The sequence below is a fragment of the Scomber japonicus genome, chromosome 20 (genome assembly GCF_027409825.1).
Source record: "Scomber japonicus isolate fScoJap1 chromosome 20, fScoJap1.pri, whole genome shotgun sequence".
Lineage (NCBI taxonomy): Eukaryota > Metazoa > Chordata > Actinopteri > Scombriformes > Scombridae > Scomber > Scomber japonicus.
The window spans coordinates 11,032,564-11,053,609 of record NC_070597.1 but is presented as its reverse complement, the minus strand read 5'-3'; the positions used below and the strand labels follow the sequence as shown (position 1 = coordinate 11,053,609).

The 21,046-nt window shown below is 39.8% G+C and overlaps 1 protein-coding gene across 1 annotated transcript in view; it reads left to right on the top strand.

The window, feature by feature from the left end:
• The first annotated feature begins 603 nt into the window (after positions 1 to 603).
• dock1 (dedicator of cytokinesis 1) overlaps positions 604 to 21,046 on the top strand; it is a 183,175-nt gene continuing 162,732 nt past the window's right edge. Inside the window, exon 1 of the mRNA XM_053340789.1 lies at positions 604 to 766. Coding sequence (XP_053196764.1) covers positions 724 to 766 — 43 coding nt within the window. The 5' untranslated portion in view covers positions 604 to 723. The remainder of the gene's footprint in view (positions 767 to 21,046) is intronic.

The window sequence follows — 21,046 nt, the reverse complement described above, 5'->3', positions numbered from 1 at the left end:
TTTCAATATCTCTATGTACAGTACGCTTTCCATTGCAATTAGTAGTATTAATATAGTTTATTGCTTTATTTCTTTTTCTTCCTCTTATATAGCATATTAATCCCATTTGTTTTGGACATCTGCATTTTTATTTGTTTTGTGTGTTATGAATTTTTTGCAAGCTTGTATATTGTTTTATGACAGAATAAAACCACACCACACCATTAGACATGCATTTTTATTTAAATTGATGGCAGGCTACTGCCATCAATCTATCTATACTGTTGTATGGTTTGTACAGTAGAAGTGATAAATGAGAAAGAGGTTAATTTAAGAGCATTGTTCTCTATAAAGTATTTATCTTCGTATAGGCTATTGGTTATTGTGGCGACAATATGATTCACTTACGTTAGATTTATCACTGCGTTACGTCTAAATATGCTTCCGCAGATAAATGCAGAGACTATTAATATTCCATATAACATTTTTTCATCGGTTACTGAGCAATTTCCGCCTTAGTATAAACACCAGTGGAAGTTTTGCAGGACGCCTACAGGGTGAAAAAGTTGTCCCTTTCTCCCCCTTGCGGAGCGTCCTGTCACTGTTGGAAAATGGCTGCTCGGAGTAGTTCACCAAAGCTCAGAGAAAACTGAAAAAAAGTCTACATTTACAACAAGAGGTGGCATTCGGACTTATTTTTCTAACAGGCGACACGACAACTCGGGGGAAGCCTCGACACTGAGGATGTCTCGCTGGGTGCCCACCAAGAAGGAAAAGTATGGTGTTGGTACGTATAAGAAAACTTGCATGCTCCATCGCTAGCTCGTCCTAGCTCTCTGCGCTCAGATTGCACAAGTTTGGGAAGGATTGTGATTAGAAAGCGACCTGCTGTATTGTTTCTCATGTTACTGGGACTGCTGGCTCAGTTTTGCCTAAACTGGAGGGAATACCAGTGTCATGTGTATGGAACTTGCCAACTACATGAAATGCAAAACAAGGAATGTGTGTCTTTTGTGAGGAAGAGGATAGTGTGTGTGTGTGTGTGTGTGTGTGTGGATTGGGAATTGTTAGAGGCGCGCCTAGTTGCAATGCCGTTTCCTGTGTTATGGGGCCTCCGCTACAATGTAACCAGCTACTCACAGACTACACACGACTTGTTACTGTGTCATTTAGTTGGCTGTTTATGTTGTCTTCTGCATCCTTAGTGGAAGGGAAACGGATAGTTATTAGGTGTTTCTTGTTACTTTCTCAAATTGGTTAAAACCAAGCGTCCTGGTTTGAGAGCACTGTCCCATTTAGCTCCCACTCTCTCGTGAATACCAACAAAAAAAGTATCAGTTACCATAGTAATTGTTCTATTAATGGGTTCACTTCGAAAAAAAAAAAAACTTCTACGGAGTCAACATATTGTCTGTGCGCTACTGTAAAACTGACATCAATGTTAATTATTATTTAGGTCATGTTTTCATCCCTTTTTTTCCAATGTTAGCTCGTACAATCATTTTCTTCAGGCGCTAATCAGCCTTTTCAGTTGAAGTACCTTGAAACAAATTGACATTATTTATATTCAGGAAAAATAAATTTCCACAACTGTTAACACAGGAGATAATACATGTTTGTGATCAAGATGGCGTTTAAATGTATTCTTGTAATATCTCTTGACTAATTGATGCAATCTACATATAAATAACATGGAAACTACCTCATTAAACCACCTTGATGAAGGCAAGATACACACAGGAGTTGTATGGGTTGTTTAACTTTGATGGACTTCTGATGAGTAGTGTAAAATGTGAGAGCAATATAGACACTGTGTGATGTTTGAACACCAGAAATAATAAGTGTAATGGAACTAATCCTAATTTTTTTTCTCTGGGAATCCCCTGAAACAGTCTGGTCTGGTCCTCTTCACTCTGCAATGTAGCAAATTGCACATGTTTTCCAGAAGTATCTGGTTTCACGACAGCGGATTGTTATTTTTAATGTGTAGCGCACCCCTCCAAATGGATACTGTCCCTTTTAGCTGTGTGCATTAGAGGGACTGAAGGCTTGCAGCCATGAGGGATGCTGATGCTGACTGATGGATGAGTTCAGCAGGTTACACCAAAGCTGTGATTGGCACCTCAGACTACTGTTCTAGATTAGTTTTGTTGTTTTCGCCCCAGTACATGAGCCTGTGGTTACTTTGTTTCTTTTAGCAAATCTGGTTGGATTTATTATTGTGTGCTGTGTGATTAAGTGAATACACTATACTGATGCTAATGATCGACTCAATGTCTTCTCAATATTGTAATATATATAGTTCTTGAAAGTCGAGGTTCTTCAAAATCTTGGAGAAAATCTCAGAGGGCTGAATTTAAGAGTGGATGAGTCATTATGAGAAAGAGAGGCAGCTGCCACATCATTGCTGTGGAGGATTGGTGGGGAGCACAGCCATTGCACTTTTAATACATCATGTGTTGACCAAGTAGCACTAATGAGCACTCTGTGAGACCTCTTATGCTGGCAGCGCTCACTGTGGACCCATTTCTGTTCCAGCAAAACTTTTGTCTTACCATTTTACTTTCATAATGGCCCCATGGCTTTATTAGTGAATGTAGGAAAACCATCTCTTTTAGTCTTTTCACAGCAGTATTAATAATAAATGCAACTGTCTTCTTACACAGCGCACAGCAGTGATAATAAAGGGTTTTGTTATCACACCATTGGATTCACATCACTGTATTTTAATGATGTGGGGGAAAAGCTTTGCACTGTAGCTATAGCTCCAACACGGTAACCAGTAGGGTTGGTTATAAGAACTCAATACCTTTTCATGGTATATAGACCTAAATAACCCAGTGCCAGGTAGTATTGAAACTTCTCCTGTAAATTGATACCTGCATTTAATCCCTTTTTTTAGCCAATGCCCAGCTCTAATAACTAGTATTGGAAATGAAACCTTATTAAATGTGTCCCTGAAAAATACCTGTGAGATATCGGTGAGAAATTCATAGTTTTGGTTGCTGATTTTCTGCTATGGTGTGTAGTTCAATTGGTTTCATTATGTCCCTCTATGTGGCAACCGCACCAGCCGATTAGCTTCTGCAAGAGCAGATGAGCTCTTTAGGGAAACTATGTGGCTGGTGGTTGTTGTTGTTGTTGTTGTTGTTGTTGTTGTTGTTGTTAGAGTTTGAAAGTATATTAGTTTTATATTAATATTGTGATGAATCTAGATGTTCTTATCTTAACATCATAATTAGGACTGCAACTACTGTTTTCATTATTAATTAAACTTTCCACAGCCCAAGATGGTGTTTTCAGATTGCCTGTTTTGTCCAACTGATGCTTTAAAATGCAAAGATTTTTAATTTATAGAACTACAAAACGGAGTAGAGCCATACTCACATTTTTGGTATTTTTTGCTTTCTAAATATCTGAAATAATTAACTGATTGTCAAAATTGTTGATTGGCCGGTAGTCAGCAACTATTTTTTTTTTAATAATCAATTGTATATTCATCCAATCATTAAAAAAAAACATAAAATCTTTGTAGCTTCATAAATGTGAACACATCGCTTTGGGCTATAGGAAATTATATTGCATGATTTTGACATTTTCAGATATTTGTTTTATATTCATGATGTTTATGATGCCCATACAACTGATTGATTAAAGGATAAAATAAAAAATAAAAATAAGGATCTCATTTTTAGTTAATTTTGCTTTTGTTAGACACACATTCATTAAATAGTAACTAACCAGTTCTTTTTTATGAAAAGGTATGATTAGCTTTTGTTTGTGTATCCAGCAGTGAATGGTCAGAGCTAGCTTATCTGGCCTGGTTAGCGTGACTTTTAGCTCATTCTTCTTCACCATACCTCTCAGTGGCATAATGTACTCACACTCAACGTACCTAGCTAGGTAACTAGCTCTTTTAATGTGTAACCCTCCACCACACTGATCAGCAGCATGTACGTCTCAATCATTTGGTACATCAGACCAGTGTACATCACACTTTCTCCTCCCGGCTAGCAGCAGTGTGATCTTTAACTACGAGCCATCCTTGGACATGGCAGCTGGGTGCTTGTTCTGAATGTAGTACAATGTAGTACAGCATAGTTCTAGTATTGTATTGGCCCGGTTTGAATATAACTTACATCATAGTTCAGTTATATACTCACATTCTGCTACCAGGCTCTTGGAAGCAGTAAAAAAAAACACATTTTCTCCGGCCGTTAACTTTTATAAGATTGCCTGTTTGTCTTTTTGAGCTCCTTAACATCTGTTACAGTGGTATTTGGCAGCTTGACATATTCCATTTTTGCAGCGGAGACGTCGGAAGACGCTTTGGACTTCTCACTAGTCAGGACTTAATTTCCTCTGTGGCAGAAAAACACTTTACACAAGCCTTCAAAAACTCCTGCAGGTTAAACTGGACTAATGAAATGCTTTTGGGCCTGACTGAATCTAACACACTCACTATAAACAACATTTAAAGCTACAAATGCACAACCAGTCAGAAATATATTATCTGCAGTTCACTGATAAACGGTTAACTGCTGATATATCTCGTGTCCAAAATATTGCAGTATTTGCTTTTGTCAGTTGTAATGAGGAGTAAAAACCTGCAGACTCTCTATCTGCCGTGGCAAATGACTGTCCTTCCCTGTTCTTATGTGTAACAGGAAGTCATGGTACAGTATACAAACATGAGTTGTTGTTGTAAGACTCACTTCTATAGTTTTATATACAGTGTTTGGTATGTGAGCACCTTGACTTCATTTCGAAAGCTCATGTTGTTGATGCATTTTGGAATCCTCCCTTTCCCACCAGAGGCACCAAACTTTATTGCTTTTACATTGTTTCCAAGGATAAGTGTTACCCTGAGGCATTAGCTTCGACTTCCTCCCCCCAAACAATGTCTTCAGTACTATTGGTATATTCAGAATGCAGCCTATCAGCCTGGATTTAACTCAGCTGATCTGGGGAGTTGCAAGACTATATTGGCTTTCACATACTGAAAGAACTATCGACTAACTTAAATTGGTAATGGAGGCTTTGGGCCTGACCTGTGCTCATATCATAAAAGAAGAGTGAGGTAGTCCATTTCTTTAAATAAAAAAAAAAAAAAAATAAATAAAAAATGTTAAAATCAAATCTCTCTTGACCTTGAGCTAATTTCATTACATAGCTCTTGTCAAATGCCAACCAGCCTGTCATAAATCAAAGGAATCGGGTGTTTTTGAAGCCTAGTTATTCTTGTGGCATCTCAAAAGTGATTTAACAGGGAAATGTTTTTTTAGCTGTCTCCCGGTTCTGTGATGAATTAACCAGAAATACTTTTTGATGCTAATTCCGAGTGTTGTCTCATTAATTCTGTTTCATCAGGATGTTGCTGTTCCAAAGAGACTTCAGAGGGTTGTGGGTCTAGAGAGCAAACCAGGGAACACTATGCAACAGGACTATTTACTGGATCTACACGTTGCTGTCGAGACATCAGCGCAAATTGCCCTTGAGAGCATGCGCTGTCATGAGAAATGTTTTCCACTCGTCAGGGCTCTCACTTTGTAATTTAACATAATACCAGCTCAGAACGTAGCAAATGCTATGATTATTCAAAATGGTCAGTGTTACTTTTTTTTTCCTTTTTTTCCAGCTCGCAGTTAGTTGCAGCTTAGGCCAGTAAGGAAATGCTTCTTCCTGTTAGGTCACGCCACAGACTGGCAGCTTATCTAAGAGGACAAACGGACACACACACGGACACGCTGAGCTCTAAAACTGAAATCTTCTGTGGCTATGAATCATATTTTTAAACTGGTACGTGGTAGACTGCAGTCTACACAAGACAGCCAAACCTAGACAGCTCTCATTTGGAACAGGTTAGCAGTGAGTGACACATTGGGAGCAGAAAATAGAGACACAGTCATCTTTTGACCGAGGCAATAAGTAATTTGTGAAGCCCCCGCCCTACACCCAAGAAAACCATCTCCCATCCACAAGTGCAGTAAGCTAACAAATGTGGTAGCAATTAAAATGCAGTCTCGGTTAGTACATAAATTCTAACCATGTGTTTTAAATTCCCCTCCTCGTTTTTTACCCATATCTCACAGCTCGGGCTGAAGCTATTTGGTGTGAAATATGGGACAATGAAATTTGATTAATTCCTTTTTTATCAGTTTACTTCTTGGTTTTATATGCAAGAAGTTGTTTTCATCGCATTTCATTGATAAAATGCCCTGTTTCATGCCTGCTAAAACCCAATAAATAAGAAAAAGGGGAAAAAAGTATGGCTCTTGTCATTGCTGCACTACCCTGCTAGGTGTTGCCACTATTGATTCTGATATAGGAAAGCACTGAACAATATTAGCTAAACATTTGAGTTTTAGAACAAGGCATCTGTGGCGACTTTCAAACTTTGTCCAAGAGGAAAAAAAGCTGAGTGGACAAAGGCAGACACTGAGCACTTTTACTAGAGTGAAATAAAACAGCTTATTAATAGGAAGGAAAGGAAGGAGATGCTGTGGAGACAAGCAGAAGAGGGGTGATTTTTTTATTCATTCTTTTTTTCTTGTCAGGAGCATAATAAACAGTTTCATCTCAGTTTGGTCTGTGTTAGAGCCAGGTGGTGTTTATGATCGGCCTGCTCATAAATAAAACTGTACAAACAGAAATTGCTCGCCTTTTGCTGCAGAGGGAAGGTGATCAAATTTAAGGATGCCCAAAGCCACGGAGTGATGTGTTTTTTTTATTCCGTCTCACACGTACTTCCTTTTGGCGGGGTGACCAATATGTGCGTGGTTATGTTCGATAACAAGAAAGTGTTTTTAATAAGCACTGACTGTGAGAAGTGTGCAGCTCTCTTGAGCGATCACCTAGAGCTTTAGGGCTAAGCTAACACCATTATTTCCAATTCTATGAGTTTCTGCATCGTGGTTGTGGATTATTTGTTTTTGGCTGCGTGCAGAATGCTGAACACACCGTCCACCTGGGACCTCATCCGGCTCAAGCCCGCCCCCTCCCCTCCCCCGCATCCTCCATTTAATCCAGCTGTAAACAAAACGCCTTCCACTCTCTGTCCTCTTCCAGCTGAAATTTGGATTTGTGACTTAATGAATTCTCACGTCGGGTGCCAGTTACATCACAATCACAGCTAGTTGAGTGCTAAGCGTTGTGATTTATGCTTTTTTTGGTTACGGTAAAGTTCTTCCTCATGACTCACTTTTGATATGATATGAGTATACAAACCCCTTTTTTGCATAAAACTGCTCAGAGATTCAAATGCATTGATCATTTACTATTCATTGCAATACATTAGACTTTGTCACTTAGTCAAAACTTTGGCCATCGTCCTCTTCCTCTCTCTTTGGAGGTCAGTATGACTTTGTTATTATTCATTCTGAAAGGGAATTATATATTAACTATGGGCCATGCTGCTTGATGAGGCAATTCTAATAGTACAGCTCCCAGTGGCTTGCTGTGAGATGGCGGGTAAGACAAATGACAGCTGGCCTATTTAATCAGTGCATAGCTAAGAGGTTCCACACTATTCCTTCTTGGCTCACCACTGAGGAAAAGCAGGAACACTTCTACATCTTGTTTTTAAGTGTTGCTGTCATCTGAAAAGGTTGAGGTGAGGGAGGAGAGGGGAGGGGTTGCTGGGTTTGGGAGAAGTGGTGGTGGTGGTGGTGAACAATTTAACCTTGGATAGACCCTGGTAAAAATTTGCCTCTAACAACTACTTGTGTAGTGTAGTTTAACCAGTACGTGAAACAATAGTTTCTGCAAAGTTGGAATATTTGGCATTTTTACAACCAAAAATGGAGCTGCTTCAGTAGCGAGGAACAAGTAAATCTGGAGTTCCCTAAAAGTGAATGTCATGAATCAGAAATGAGTCAACACCCTGTTAAATTACCCTTTGTGCTGCTTGTGTGAGTACTTTTATTCCTCATTGTCTTTCTTGGCGATTTTTGCTCATGCTGTAACTTTTTGGAGTGACTGGACAGTGCCGACAGATGTAATCATCAGCGTGTAGCCTTTTTTTTGCAAAACGTTTCTCTGCATCACAGGATACAGAAATATGCTTTGAGATGTAGAACTCTCAAGAACTCCTAAAAAATTGTCTTCTCAATAAAATCCCAGGAAACAAACGAGTGTAATTTTTTCCCCCCAGCTAAGGTGATGGAGCAACTTTTTATGTGGCTTCCTCGGCTGATGGCGGTAGACTGTGACGCTGTGTTTTGATTCAACAGAGCATCCTTGTAGTGAAAGTTGACACACACAGGCATGAGCGTGCGTGCCTGGACCTCCATGACGATTACAATTACAATGGGCTGTGACGTTCCTTCTTGGCAGTTTTTCAAAGGCAGTGAGATCAGAAGAAGAAAGGACACACACACACTCGCATGTATTCGCATCTACCCGAGTTGATCATGTATGATGACAATGTATGTGTCAGTGACTGATGGGGGTCGTCCCTATTGCTCAGCTGCACAGGCAGGAGGCTTCCAGGACACTCGGTATTGATTGTGGCCTTGCCAAGCAGCTTGGGCATTGTCTGAAAAGAGTCCCGCTGTGGTGCTTTTGCCAGCTTGACAGATGGCTAATGGTGTGTAACATGTCAATGTGAAACAAAGATCACTGATGTAGACATGTGTTATTACATAATTTAGATTAAGCAGGATGAAAATAATATAGGAGAACCTTTCAACTGTCATGTTGGATTAGGGAAGCCGGGCAGTTAACACAGTTGTATGAAGTCACTGGTGAACCAACTGTGACAAAATGACTACTGGCACAAATATATGACCCCCAGCACATTATTAGAAAAGAAAGACAAAGTATTAGCCTATTAGATTAGCATGCATTAGTCAGATATTAGCCCAGGTCGTCTGTCAAGTGATGAGTCAGTCAGAGTTGTCAGTTGGTGTGAATGGAGCTGATCACCAAGAAACAACAAATCACTGTGGGGATACAAACCAACAGCTGATTTGAACATCATTTAAATGTAGAGTTATAAACATTAACAGCTCAACTCAAATCAGGGAGTAAACTAGACAAGCTGTCATCCTCCCCTATGGACTTGTATTTTAAAGTTTTATTTGTCATATGCTTGTAAAATGACAAAATCCTGTATTTATTTACTTAAGATAACACTCAGCTATAAACATTCGGATTCATTTTTTTCCTCAATCATCAGAGGAATTACTTTTGCGAAAGTTAAATGTCTTGAAATAAAAACCAGAGCAGAGTTTGGCAATGAAAGTAAGACTCTGTAATGCGTATTCTTAACATCTAGCTGACTGCTCTGGCTTAGGCTTTATTCTACCAGAGTGATGAGCTTGCAGCTGAGCTGAGTCCGTGCCAAGCTGCCAGTGTGTGAGCTGACACTGAACGACCTGTCTGCTTCTGTGGGTCAAGCATTGGCTAAAAGGACTGTCTCTCTGGGAAAACTCACTTCTCAAGTACCTCAGAGGAGAGAGTCTAGCTCTAAGGTGTAAGCAGGTATGACGGGTATGGGGTGTGTGCACAACTTAAAGATGAGTGCCAACGGAATCAACACGCAAGCTGTTATTAAAGTCTCACAAGATGGAGAACGTTCTCTGCTGAAAGTGGTTCCAACATGTTTATTTTGCGTAAGTAAACTACCTGAGTTATGTTTTCTAATCATTATATTGTTTTTGAGTCTCTTAATCTCAGAGACTGAGATTTACGCCTAACAGAAATCACAGAGCTCAATGTCTCTTTAGGCAATTCAGGTTATAAAAATGTCAACATTAATATCGGCTTCAGTCCATATTAATGCTGCATTTGTCCCACGGGTTGTTTTAGAGACTTGTAATGGAGGTGTCAGTCATTGATTGTGGATGCAGACGGGCTGGGGATTGCCACGTGCAGCAAGAGACAGCCTTTCAGAGTGGCTGGCATTTGATGAAATGGTCTTTTGTTTGTGTGTCTGTGTGTGTGTGTCTGTGTGTGTGTGTCTGTGTGTGTGTCTGTGTGTGTGTGTCTGTGTCTGGCTAAATACTTGATAAAGTCAGAGCCTTGCAGCTCGGATGTTGGTGGGCCCTGGAGGCCGTTTTAGATTTCAGTGAGTGGCAGACTACTTTGTGATCAACCTTTAGGGATTTAGATGAAGTTGTCTCACTGCTGTAGCTGACACATGACTCCTTTTTTTTGTTTTTAAAAACCAAACCAAACAAATAAAGACAGAGGTTGATTCTCATCTGGGAATCAGATTTTCTATCAGAGCTGTAAAACTAAAGCCTTTTTGTGTATTTGCTTATGTGTGCTGATACAGCTGGGCCAGTTAAAGTGATACACATGTCAAGGACTCCACAGTAAAAATCAAAACAGACCTGCACTAAAGTTTTGCTCAAAAATCCAACAAACAGCTTGTTAGACCATTGCATAGTATGGTTAATGTTGATATTGGTTATTGATACTGATACTTATCAATACTTTTATTCATACTGCTTCATATAATGGGGTGCAAGAAATAAAGACATGACATGAAAAGATGTGGAAAGATGAAACATTTATTTATTTAAGAAAATAACAGTTAAAATAGACTAATCTTTAATTGGGCAATGGGGGGAAAAAACCCTACTTTCCCGTAAACATAAAGTTAGCCCCCCTAGCTACAGTAATGCATGCTAACCATTTAGCTAGTGTTTTTACGGTGATATCTAGTGTTTGCAACATGTTTTGCTGACACTAGATATACAAAAGCCAGGGACTGTATCATATTTAGTTGCTGTGAGCTGTGAACATCACTTGTAAGTAGAAGGCACAATATCACGTTATGTCAGAGCCTGACAAGCCCAGGCAAGGCCTCTTCCTCCGGGCAGCTCTCATGCTCCTGCCTCTGTCCCAGACTCACCCTGGCTCGTGGATGTCTCCTCGGGCACTTTCTTCTTCTTCTTTCTGTTTTAATGCGGGTGGCAACCAGTATTACCACCACCTATACCAGCTATGTTAGAATGAATTAACGTCAGATACCAGTAACAATATAATAATACAAATATAATATTTCTCTTCTGACAAGTCAGGGATACCCATCACCATTGATTAATCTGTGAATTATGCTTTAATAATAATAATGTCCATCACAATTTCAGTCCTATGTGATGTGTTAAAATATAAATATCCAAAACTCAAAGATACATATTATTTTATAAAGGAAGTAATGGACAAAGAAGCCCAAACACACATTTATAAAGACTGACGTTCTCTGTAGGAAACATACTGCTGTCGTCAAGTTAGCAAAATACTGAAGATTGAATTTAAATATATTGAGTGCACTGTGCTAAAAGATATGTGTTGCAGGTTTCAGAAATAATTTTTAAAAATATATCTGAATTGTTGAACTGCAATGCTCAACAGTCATTTCTGAAACCACAACCTTTCGCTTTTGCACGGCCACATAAGCAGTTACAGAATACTGAAAGTAAACAAAAGGTGCAGCAGGCATTGAAACAGAAGTAAGCATACTATATATACATCATTAAGTGTGTACGCTTTGGTTTTTCTGCAAATCGTTTCCGAGAGCTCACGTCTGGTTTGTGCTACTGTAATGAAGCGATGCAATAAAACAGTGCATAGAAGTTAGTTGAGGTGACAATAGTTGTAGATTTGAGGAAAGCATCATTCCAATCATTACAAATACTAATGTGTTTCCTCTTTAGAGCTTGTGTAGATTGTAGAAATGGAAATTAATCTGAACTGATTACACCGTTGCTTTGTTTAAAAAGAGATTCCATTAAATGTATCCAGCCATTTATTTGGAGCTCAGGTTAACACTGCCATACTTTTTTTTTTTTAAACTTCCATAAGTCCACTTATCAAGAAAGCATTTCGAAAGGCCAAATGATAATGTTGTCAATGGCTGGTACACTGTGTGCTGAGTATGTGGTCTTCTTTGCAATCACAGAGAAAGCAGAGTGGTAGTTCATTTAGGACGTGAAGGCTAAATGAATTTTTGGATCTTTGTTTTTTCTCTGGATGACTAAACCAGTTGCCCCGGGTGGCAAAGAGGTTCAGTGGATTATACTAAAAGTTAATTGCCTTCATCTAGTCCAGCAATTAAACACAGACCATTTTAGTGGTGTGCATGATCTGAAGTAGAATAGGTATACTTAGCTCATATTAAGAAATATTTTCCTCAGCTAAATGGGGACCAAGTTGCAGTCGCTGCCATATCTGCTCATTTACCAGTTGTGTTTCGAATGTTCCTCGCTGTGTAAGAATGCCCATGTCTGGCTTTTAAGACAGATTGACAGTTTGATGTTGGCAGTTAGAAGCAGTGGGTGACTGCAGGCAACCTTTCCTAACATTACTGCGGATCTTGACAACTTTCTTCTTTTTGGTATATTTCAGATATTTCAGGGTGTTGATGACATGCTGCTCTCTCATTTCTGACAATGTGACTTCTGCTTTAGTATAATGCTCTCTGCTTTATCATAAATAACAGTGTGAAGAACCGATCCTAAGCATTTCCTGTTGTATAAGTAATGCAGAAGTAGTGTAGCAGTAGATACACCTGATAAAAAGTCAGCTACTGTAACGCATTCCGGTCAATGATGTCAATGTTTTGGCAAAGTGCCACCAAAGGTTTCAAAGTAAACTTGCTGAGTCAATTTAAGTTTCTTCAAATATTTGAAGGTAATTATACACTCATTAGCATTCCTATCACAAGAGATGTAACACAGGGCAGGAAATAATTAGCTACTTCTTGCTGTGCAAAAGGCTAATCTGTGTAGATTCGGCCCACTTTTCTTCCTCACGCTGCTTATTGGTGTGTATATGGAATAAATAACACCCTGTGATCTGTTCCCATTGTTTAACAAAACATGCGATTTATCATATTACATAATTAATAATAGGTAAAAAAAATGTGTAAGTCTTGCCTGTGCCTAAGACTATTATTTTCAAGATAGTTTTACATAATTCACCTGCTGAATGGAGGAGTCATAGTGTTTCACAGGCTGTTATTCCTCAGTCTAAAGCTCATGAGATATGTATGCAAAGTGCAGACAGGTTTGCTTTGCAGAGCTAGCGTGGCTGCTGGTGTACCACCACCATCAACACCAGAGACCACTGTGTGAGAAACTGTGTGAGAGGCTGTGCTCAGCGCTCTGTAATGAGCTAGACTCTGCTCTTGCTCCCTGTTGTATTGGGAAGATGATTTTCAATTAAAGGAATAACTCTGCTCAGCAGAGGCAATGGAATTTGAGTTATCATCCTGCGCTAGATTGTACCCTGAGGTCTATGTTGGAGCTGGGCGCATGGCGGGAAGTTCTGCCAGAAAGTATTACTGTTGTTGGCATATAGATCTGGCATGAAGTAGTTTTCTACACCTGCTCCTCCCCTCACCTGACTTCTCTCTACATGCCCCAAACCCATCCACTTCCTCTGCTGTAACACTACAATAGATTTATACTATTCCGTTTCTCTGCTTACCTTTTTTTTTCAGAGGTATTGTTACTCTTCCTGTAGTCATGAAAAGCATCAGCATTTCCTTCTGGCCGACTGGAAAGGCCCCATCTATTGTGATACAGTAATATCTCAAGTGGCATTTCCTGCTTGCTTCCAGTCAGGGGAGGAAAAATCTGGTCCTACCAGTGTGTGTGTGTGTGTGTGTGTGTGTGTGTGTGTGTGAGAGTGAGTGAGAGAGAGAGACCTGGGGCTTTCCTCTTTCCCAGCCCAGCTGCTGTCGTATTAATTTCAGGTTAATTACAATAGCATTATCTCCACTTTCCAACAGCAGATAAAGCTGAGAGGCTGTTGTATATAATTGGTTTAAGAGGAAACAGGGTGATTTTTGTTGGTATTTCACAATCCTTGCTTCATTGTCTGCTGTTGCCTCTAAATTGGAACCATCAGGCTTCAGTCTGAATGCCTAAAACTCTCATTAAACCCTATTAGAGAGGGACTTGAAATTAATTATCATGTTTTCCCTGCTTTGTACGTCACTGACAAAGCTCTTTCTCCATCTGGGTGTTACAAACGTGCTGTATAGTTGATTGTCTTTCTTTTTCAGTGTGAATGCCACTGCTTAATATATGAGACAGAGAAATCTATTGTAATATCTCAGCCAAATCCTGATGGACCATATTGCTCTGTATTTTAATAACATACTTAAAGGCTTTCATTTCTTTTACTGTTTGGAAATGATTGTCATTTCTCAAGAGCAGAAAACAGGAAAATGGGAATTAATGTAATTTCCCAGGCCTTGAAATATCCTCAGACTCTAGTTAAACAATCTTATAAGTTCTGAATCACATCCTGTAAACTGACCTGAGTGCTTTCAGCATTGTTAGTGTATTGCTGATACTTTGGTTTTTCACTTTTTCGTCTGGTCAACTATTCTGATGCAGGGACACCTCAGTATAATTGTGCGTGGTTGGAGTTTATTCAGACAATCATCTCATGCTAATGGGTTTTGTTCACACTCAGTTCGTGACAAAGTTTCGGAAGCCCTGACACATTCACCGCCCTCATAAACCGATATAAGCTTGTTTGTGTCAATCTCACCCACCTCATAATAGGTTGTGGAAATAAGTAATTTACTAGTCTACAATTTTGATAATTGTGGAAGTCATTTATCAAGGTGAACTGCTGTTTATTTTCTGGTTGCAGCTCATCAAATGGGAGGCTTTGCTCCTTTTTAAAATTGTAATTTCAAAATTTCAAAAAAATGAGACATTTGAAGATGACTCATTGGTCTCTTGGAAATTCTGATGTGTACTTTAAAGTCTTTTCTGACATTTTCTAGTCTAAAATATAGCCCAAAGGAAAATATATAGTAAAGTAATTTTTTTGGTAAGAAAAATAAATATTTCGGGGCATTTTTGCCTTTATCACAGGGTTGACAGTAGAGTGACGACAGAGGGATTTGACAACCTTTTATACTGGATTCACATTCAATGCCTTGCTTTTGAACCCTGTTCAGAAACACTGCTTTCTTTGGTGTGTATGGGGAAGTGCCACCTTGGTAAACTAGTATGGGTTTTACACTATGAAGATGATCCGGTCAGAGAAGGTTAGGTATTGCAGAGGTGTGTGTGTGTAGTCTGTAAATGTAAATAAAACAAATGCAATAGCTACACACTGTGTATTGAGATAAGTACCTCTCTTGTTCAGCAAATACGCCTCAATATTAACAGATGACCATAAAAAGAGGAATAATAAACATTTCAATGATACACCAAGCAAGCATACTGGTAATAAGCTATCTGTCTACAAGGTACTTAAGCTGTCAATTAATTAAACTAGCAGAACTGTCAGCAAGTACACTAAAATGAAACAATGTAACAAGACAAGGTAGAATATGTAAGTAAGAAGGTCTCTTCAGGCTGAATTATTCATAACACAAGTGTCACAGTTTACGTGTGTGTGTGTGTGTGTGTGTGTGTGTGTGTGTGTGTGTATAGACAATCCATATCATAGTCTCTTGACAGGTTTCCACCATCGGTACGGCAGAAAACATTTTCTCTGGTCGCTAACTGCTGCAGAGTCAGGCAGGGCTGTGTGTCAGGAAGGTGAGAGAGGGAGAGAGTCCGTATGTGTGATGCCACCTTTTATGAAGAGGTAAAACTGTTAGGCTTTCGTACAGTGTGTATTATTGTCAGTGATGAGGGAGTCCGACAGAGTAGTTACTTGGATTCTGCAAACAGTGTGGAAGTGCAGTAGAGTCGCCGGGCCTTGCTGCTGTTCCTCGCCCGCTTTGGGCCAACATTGCTCCTGTTATCCTAACAGCACTTGGCAGATCCCGGAAGAATACCTGTCAGCTCTGCAGCAGAGCACGCTGCAGCCAGCTCCGCCTCACCAGTAGCATGGCTCATCAAGAAAACATAGGAAACACCTGCAGCAGCACCTCACCCAGCTTACATTTGTCCCACACAAATGTCCACACCAGGTCGATGTCAGACAAGGGTGCGTTAGTTTTATACTCCAATAACATCCTTTAAGGCATCATAACTTGTTAATGAACATTTTGCATTTAAAACTGAAATTTGCTGCCAAATCGTATTAAAGTTAGAATTTACAGTCTGTAAAATCGTTCAGAGCAGCTTCTCCAATATAGCATAATTCTCAAAAACATATGGATGTGTCTATACATTTGGCAACATTTTCACTGGATATTATTTTCTGCCCTCTAGAAAATTTAACTTAATTCACAGTGTATTGCCAAGAGGTGAATGCTTCAAAATTTAAGAGCTCTGACTTGAGATACAGTAGATGTAAATGATCAAATGTATAATGTAGTCATCATATTGTCTCTTGATATTAAGTAGTAAGCAGTATATATCATTTTATATGCAGATCTATTCAGTCAGGCAGTCTGGATCATTTACAGTCAGCTATATCCTTCAGAGAATATAATCTACCCTTGCCTCTGAGACCAATAGTGCAGCTGCAGGATAATAATTAGAGGTGTAACAGTACATAACAATTCACAGTTCACTATGTAGCTTGTTGTTGGGGTCATGGTTCAGTACATTTTTGGTACAGCAAGAAAAAAAAGGTAGAAAATAATATTTTGGTCTTTAAAAAAAAGGAAACATCCACCAATAGCTTGTTGGACAAAACTATTACTGAAACAGTTTAGGTGTGCTGCAGCGGAAACTGTTACTGACACACTTTTATTGTGCTGCAGTGGAAAAGGAAAACAACTTTTCTGTTTACAACAAGGAGAAAGGACACATGCTGACAGCTGTTTCATACTGATTTATGGCCACTCAAAACTGGTTCTCATGATGTGCTGTATGGACACATCAGAAATCAAATGTGTTTTATAGTTCTGAATGGCTTCACTCGCAGGTAGAGTGAAAAGCTGAGAGACGCACAGAGACGTGAAGGGGACTGGAAGGCGTGATATTGTTTAAAGCTAGGGTAGGTAACATCTCTTTCATCATGTAAGTCTATGGGAAGAAGTCTTTTTGGGCCCAATAACATCACGCAGTGTTGTAATTACATGGTTTGGCCACTATGTCAAATTGGCTTTAAAGCCTGGTGTTGTTCATGTTGGTTTGGCATACAGTCATGAGCATGCTACAGCTAAGTGATGCACAGCCAAAAGGTGGAACCCTAAACCTCATAGTAAGTGGATTATTAAACTATTTGATTATAGTTGTTTGGGTTAGGGAGCACGCCAAACTGAGCAAAGTACTGAACCCAACATTTTATACTGAATGGTTCAGGACAATCAGTGCATTCCTAGGAATAATCATCCTCTTTTCATTCCTGTTGCCTGGAAGAGGGCGTTCTCAGTCCACTTTGGCTACGTTCACACTGCAGGCCTTAATGCTCAGTTGCGATTTGTTGCTCAAATCCGATTTTTTGTTTGGCTGTTCATATAACACTTTTAAATGTGGCCTCCTGAAGTGACCCGCGTGCTCAGTTGATCATTAATGACGTCACTCACAGAACGGTGTTTACGGAAGTGAACATGGCAACAGCTGGTGAAGTTACTAGTAGTCTCATTTATGGTCTAATGTTAAAAACAGTGTGTGGCAAATTTGTGAGCGGGTGATGTTAAAAAGGAGGAAGAGGAGAAAGAAAATGAATACCTTAATGATGTCCGCTTTTGTCCGCGGCGCTGAACTGTGATGTGTGTTGCTCCAGAATAACATCAAAGCCGCATTAAATGCAACCTGACTGTTCAGATTGTGGTCGCAATCAAAAAAATCAGATATATAGCCGATTTAGTACCACATTTGAAAGTGGCCTGAATCGGATTTGGAAATGTCAGATTCAATGCGACTTGTGCGGTTCACATTGTCAGAAACAAATCAGATATGGGTCTCATATGAGTTAACAAATCGGATTCAGGTCACTTTTAACTGCAGTGTGAACGTAGCCTTAGTGCTTACTGAACTCCTCCTCATTCATGTTAAGCCCTGTATTAAATTCATACTCCCTTGGTCAGTATTACTGTATAGCACTGTTTCATCAGTCCACATTCATTTCTTTTTCTTACACACATCATCTTTCTCTCATCCTCTGGCTGTTTTGTTCACTGTCTTTGAGCTTGCAGAAAAGAAGCCAAAATCAATGGGCATGATTGGGATGATATAAGACCCCAATTGATCATTTATCACATCATTATCATTTTTCAGGGGGTAAGTAGGGCTGCAGGTTATGATTAGTTTCAATATAGATTCACTATAGTCTTGATTAATTGATAAATAGTTTGCCTTTAAAATAATGTGCTTATTTTATCCAGTGTAAAACCCAAAGATATCCTCACATCACATGAGACTAAGAGAAGCAGCAAATCCTCACAAATGAGAAGCTGTAACGAGCGGGGTGAAAGCAGGATTTGGCAGGTGAAGGAACCCTGAGGTCCAGTGTAGCGGTGCAGTGGGGGATAAATGACTTGCCTCAAAATAACTCCCAAATTGATTTGTACTGTGAGCTCTGGTGGACTTGTTTTTTGTGGGTATGTGATCAGCTGACCTTCTTTTAAGCACACATTTCTTGCCGTGGCTCTGGGCTGCGTTGCATTTGAATTTACTAGATAACTTCAACAGCATGTACATATCCACCATATCCAAAGCAAAACAAAAAAAATCTAAAATTAATGACATTACTTATTCAAACTTATCACACATTATCATTAATAATGTAAATTATAATTGGGAAATACTTGTCCCAATCAGAGGGTACTTAATGCTCCTCATACTAACAGCTGGACCAGTGTGGCAGAGCTAAAATCAGCCCCCTGCCTGCACTGACAGAAAGCACAGCCAACAAGGGAAGGAGGGCCCTTGTAGGGGATTCCTGACAATTATCGCCAGCATCGCCAGTCGGGACTTTCTCACTGGCGCTGCTTGTGATGTCACTCAGGAATGTGATGTCAGTAGCAAGAGAGATAGCCAAGTTGCACATAAAACAGCTTGTGTGTTTGGTGATATTTGTTGTTGATACCCGATTTGAAATATTTGAAATGACCTACCACTCCGTTTAGGCTCGCTCTCCTTGTGTAGCTAGCTAGATGCTGAGGTACGGCGACTGCGGAATGTTACATATTTCCGCCTGAAGAATGATTTGAATAGTCACAGATTATTTTTATTGAGTAATTGATCAATCAAACAATTGTTTGGGCTCTACAGTAAAGCTTACCTCAGACTGTATGCACAACATTCACAGGCTGCATTTATTTACAGTAACAGAAAATCTCTGTAATGCTCCTTTTTATTACAGTAGGGATGGGAATCTTGGAGAATATTATACTCCAATCCTGATTCTCCGGGTCACAATTCAATTTTAAAATTGATTCTTGATTCAAAATTCTTCTCCAATTACAGCTTGCCATTGCTCTTGGGGATTAATCACACATTAATTTGTTGCATAGGAGAAACGCTTTGAACTCACTGAATGTCAATGGTAGAAATGGAGGAGCTGGACTGGTGAGCAGTAGTGCTCTTTTGTAACCGATTGCAAGAACAAAGTTGAAAGTAGGTTAACTTTTGAGGCTTTAAATGTAACTTTTTTGGGGCAGCATGGGTCAGTTTGTTGAATGGCATGCGGCAACCGGTGAGTGACGAGGGTTTTGGGAAAATCAATTTGTATTCCTGCCTACCTTTTTATACTGTGGTCATTCAATTCAAATGCCATTAAATGCATTTCTGTGCTTGAATGGGGCTTTAGTACTGTAGAGTTCACCTTACTGTCTTACAAGAACGAGATGTATTTACTGTTAATGTCTTACATCGTGTCTTAGGCCTAAAATACTCAAAAGCGACACACATCAATCACCAAATATCTTGAATTGAAGGCATCATTCGTACAACTTTGGTGATCAGATATCAATGCCTGCTCCTAAACTAGTTGGATAACCAATGTCCCAAGTCTTTGGACTGAAAGGGGTAAAACTATTTCTCTTGCTCACTTGCACATTGATGGCCATACTGTATTAGTTGGGCTTGGAGACCTATCATCAGCCAGACTGAGCTGCTGCAGAGATGTGAGGTAGTAGTTGTAGTTCATGTCAGTTACCTGCTGCAAGACATAGCAGGATTTTCTGCCTGTTTGGCTCCTCAAAAGCCCAATTCAAGCAGACTCCGCTCTGCCTTTTTTTTTTTTTCCTGGAGAATCCTCTTGTCTGGGATTTCCTCACTGGCTCTCTCTGTGGGCTTACAGCCCACAGGGACTTTATACAGAACAGCAAGAGGCTCAGTCTCTTTCCAATGAGCATGTTTGCAGATTTCTTTCCTCCCTTTTTCCCACCCCTCCCTCATCAGCATACTGTATTCTCATCTGAGTGTAATGATATGTTATACTCTTCATGGATTAGTGCAGGTTATTAGTGGGCCCAAAGTGTAGAATTACAATCAGTCCAGTGTTTAGATGAGGCTGCTTGTAATTGTGGAGAGGGTGTAGACGTACGCTGGCTAAGTGGATAGGTCTGTAATCTGATTTCTCACTCGTTTCCTCTGATGATAATGCTGTCTGAGTTTGCACAGCCTTATGTAAGAGGTTATGTATGGTAATGAGCCCTCGGCAAATGATGCTACTGTTTATCCCATTTCCAGAAAATCATTTGCATGCCACACTCCAAGGAGAATATGGTCCACTTCCTCGTCGTCTTTTTCCTCTGATGGATTTTCTCTCCCTCACTGCTTTCTAATTGACATCAGTTTACTCCTGGGTATGCAAATACAGGTTTATGGGCAATCAGAGCTGTCATTCAATCCCCACGTGACGAGAATCACTTTTTGCCCGTGTTAAATTGCACCATCATCGCTTCGCATGTCAGGTTTGTGTTTGATGGTTGTCATTTAGTCAGCATCTTCCCAGGGTGTCGTTTGTGTTCATTTTTGTTATTGCCCCACTTTCCCAGTGAGAATCCCCCTGGTTCTCTGTGCTCCCATTCGTTTCATATGAGACTCATTGGCGGTGATCACAAGGGCAGTTTTTCATTTTCTGATGAATGTGATGCTTCATGACTCCAGCGTTCCCCCTACATAGGCTCTACTCGGGCGGCACGCCTAGGTAGATCAAATCCAAATTTAACCGAGAAGTGCATTTGTGATTTGATAATGCACACCAGCAGACCAGCAGACTTTCAGCCTCCAGAAAT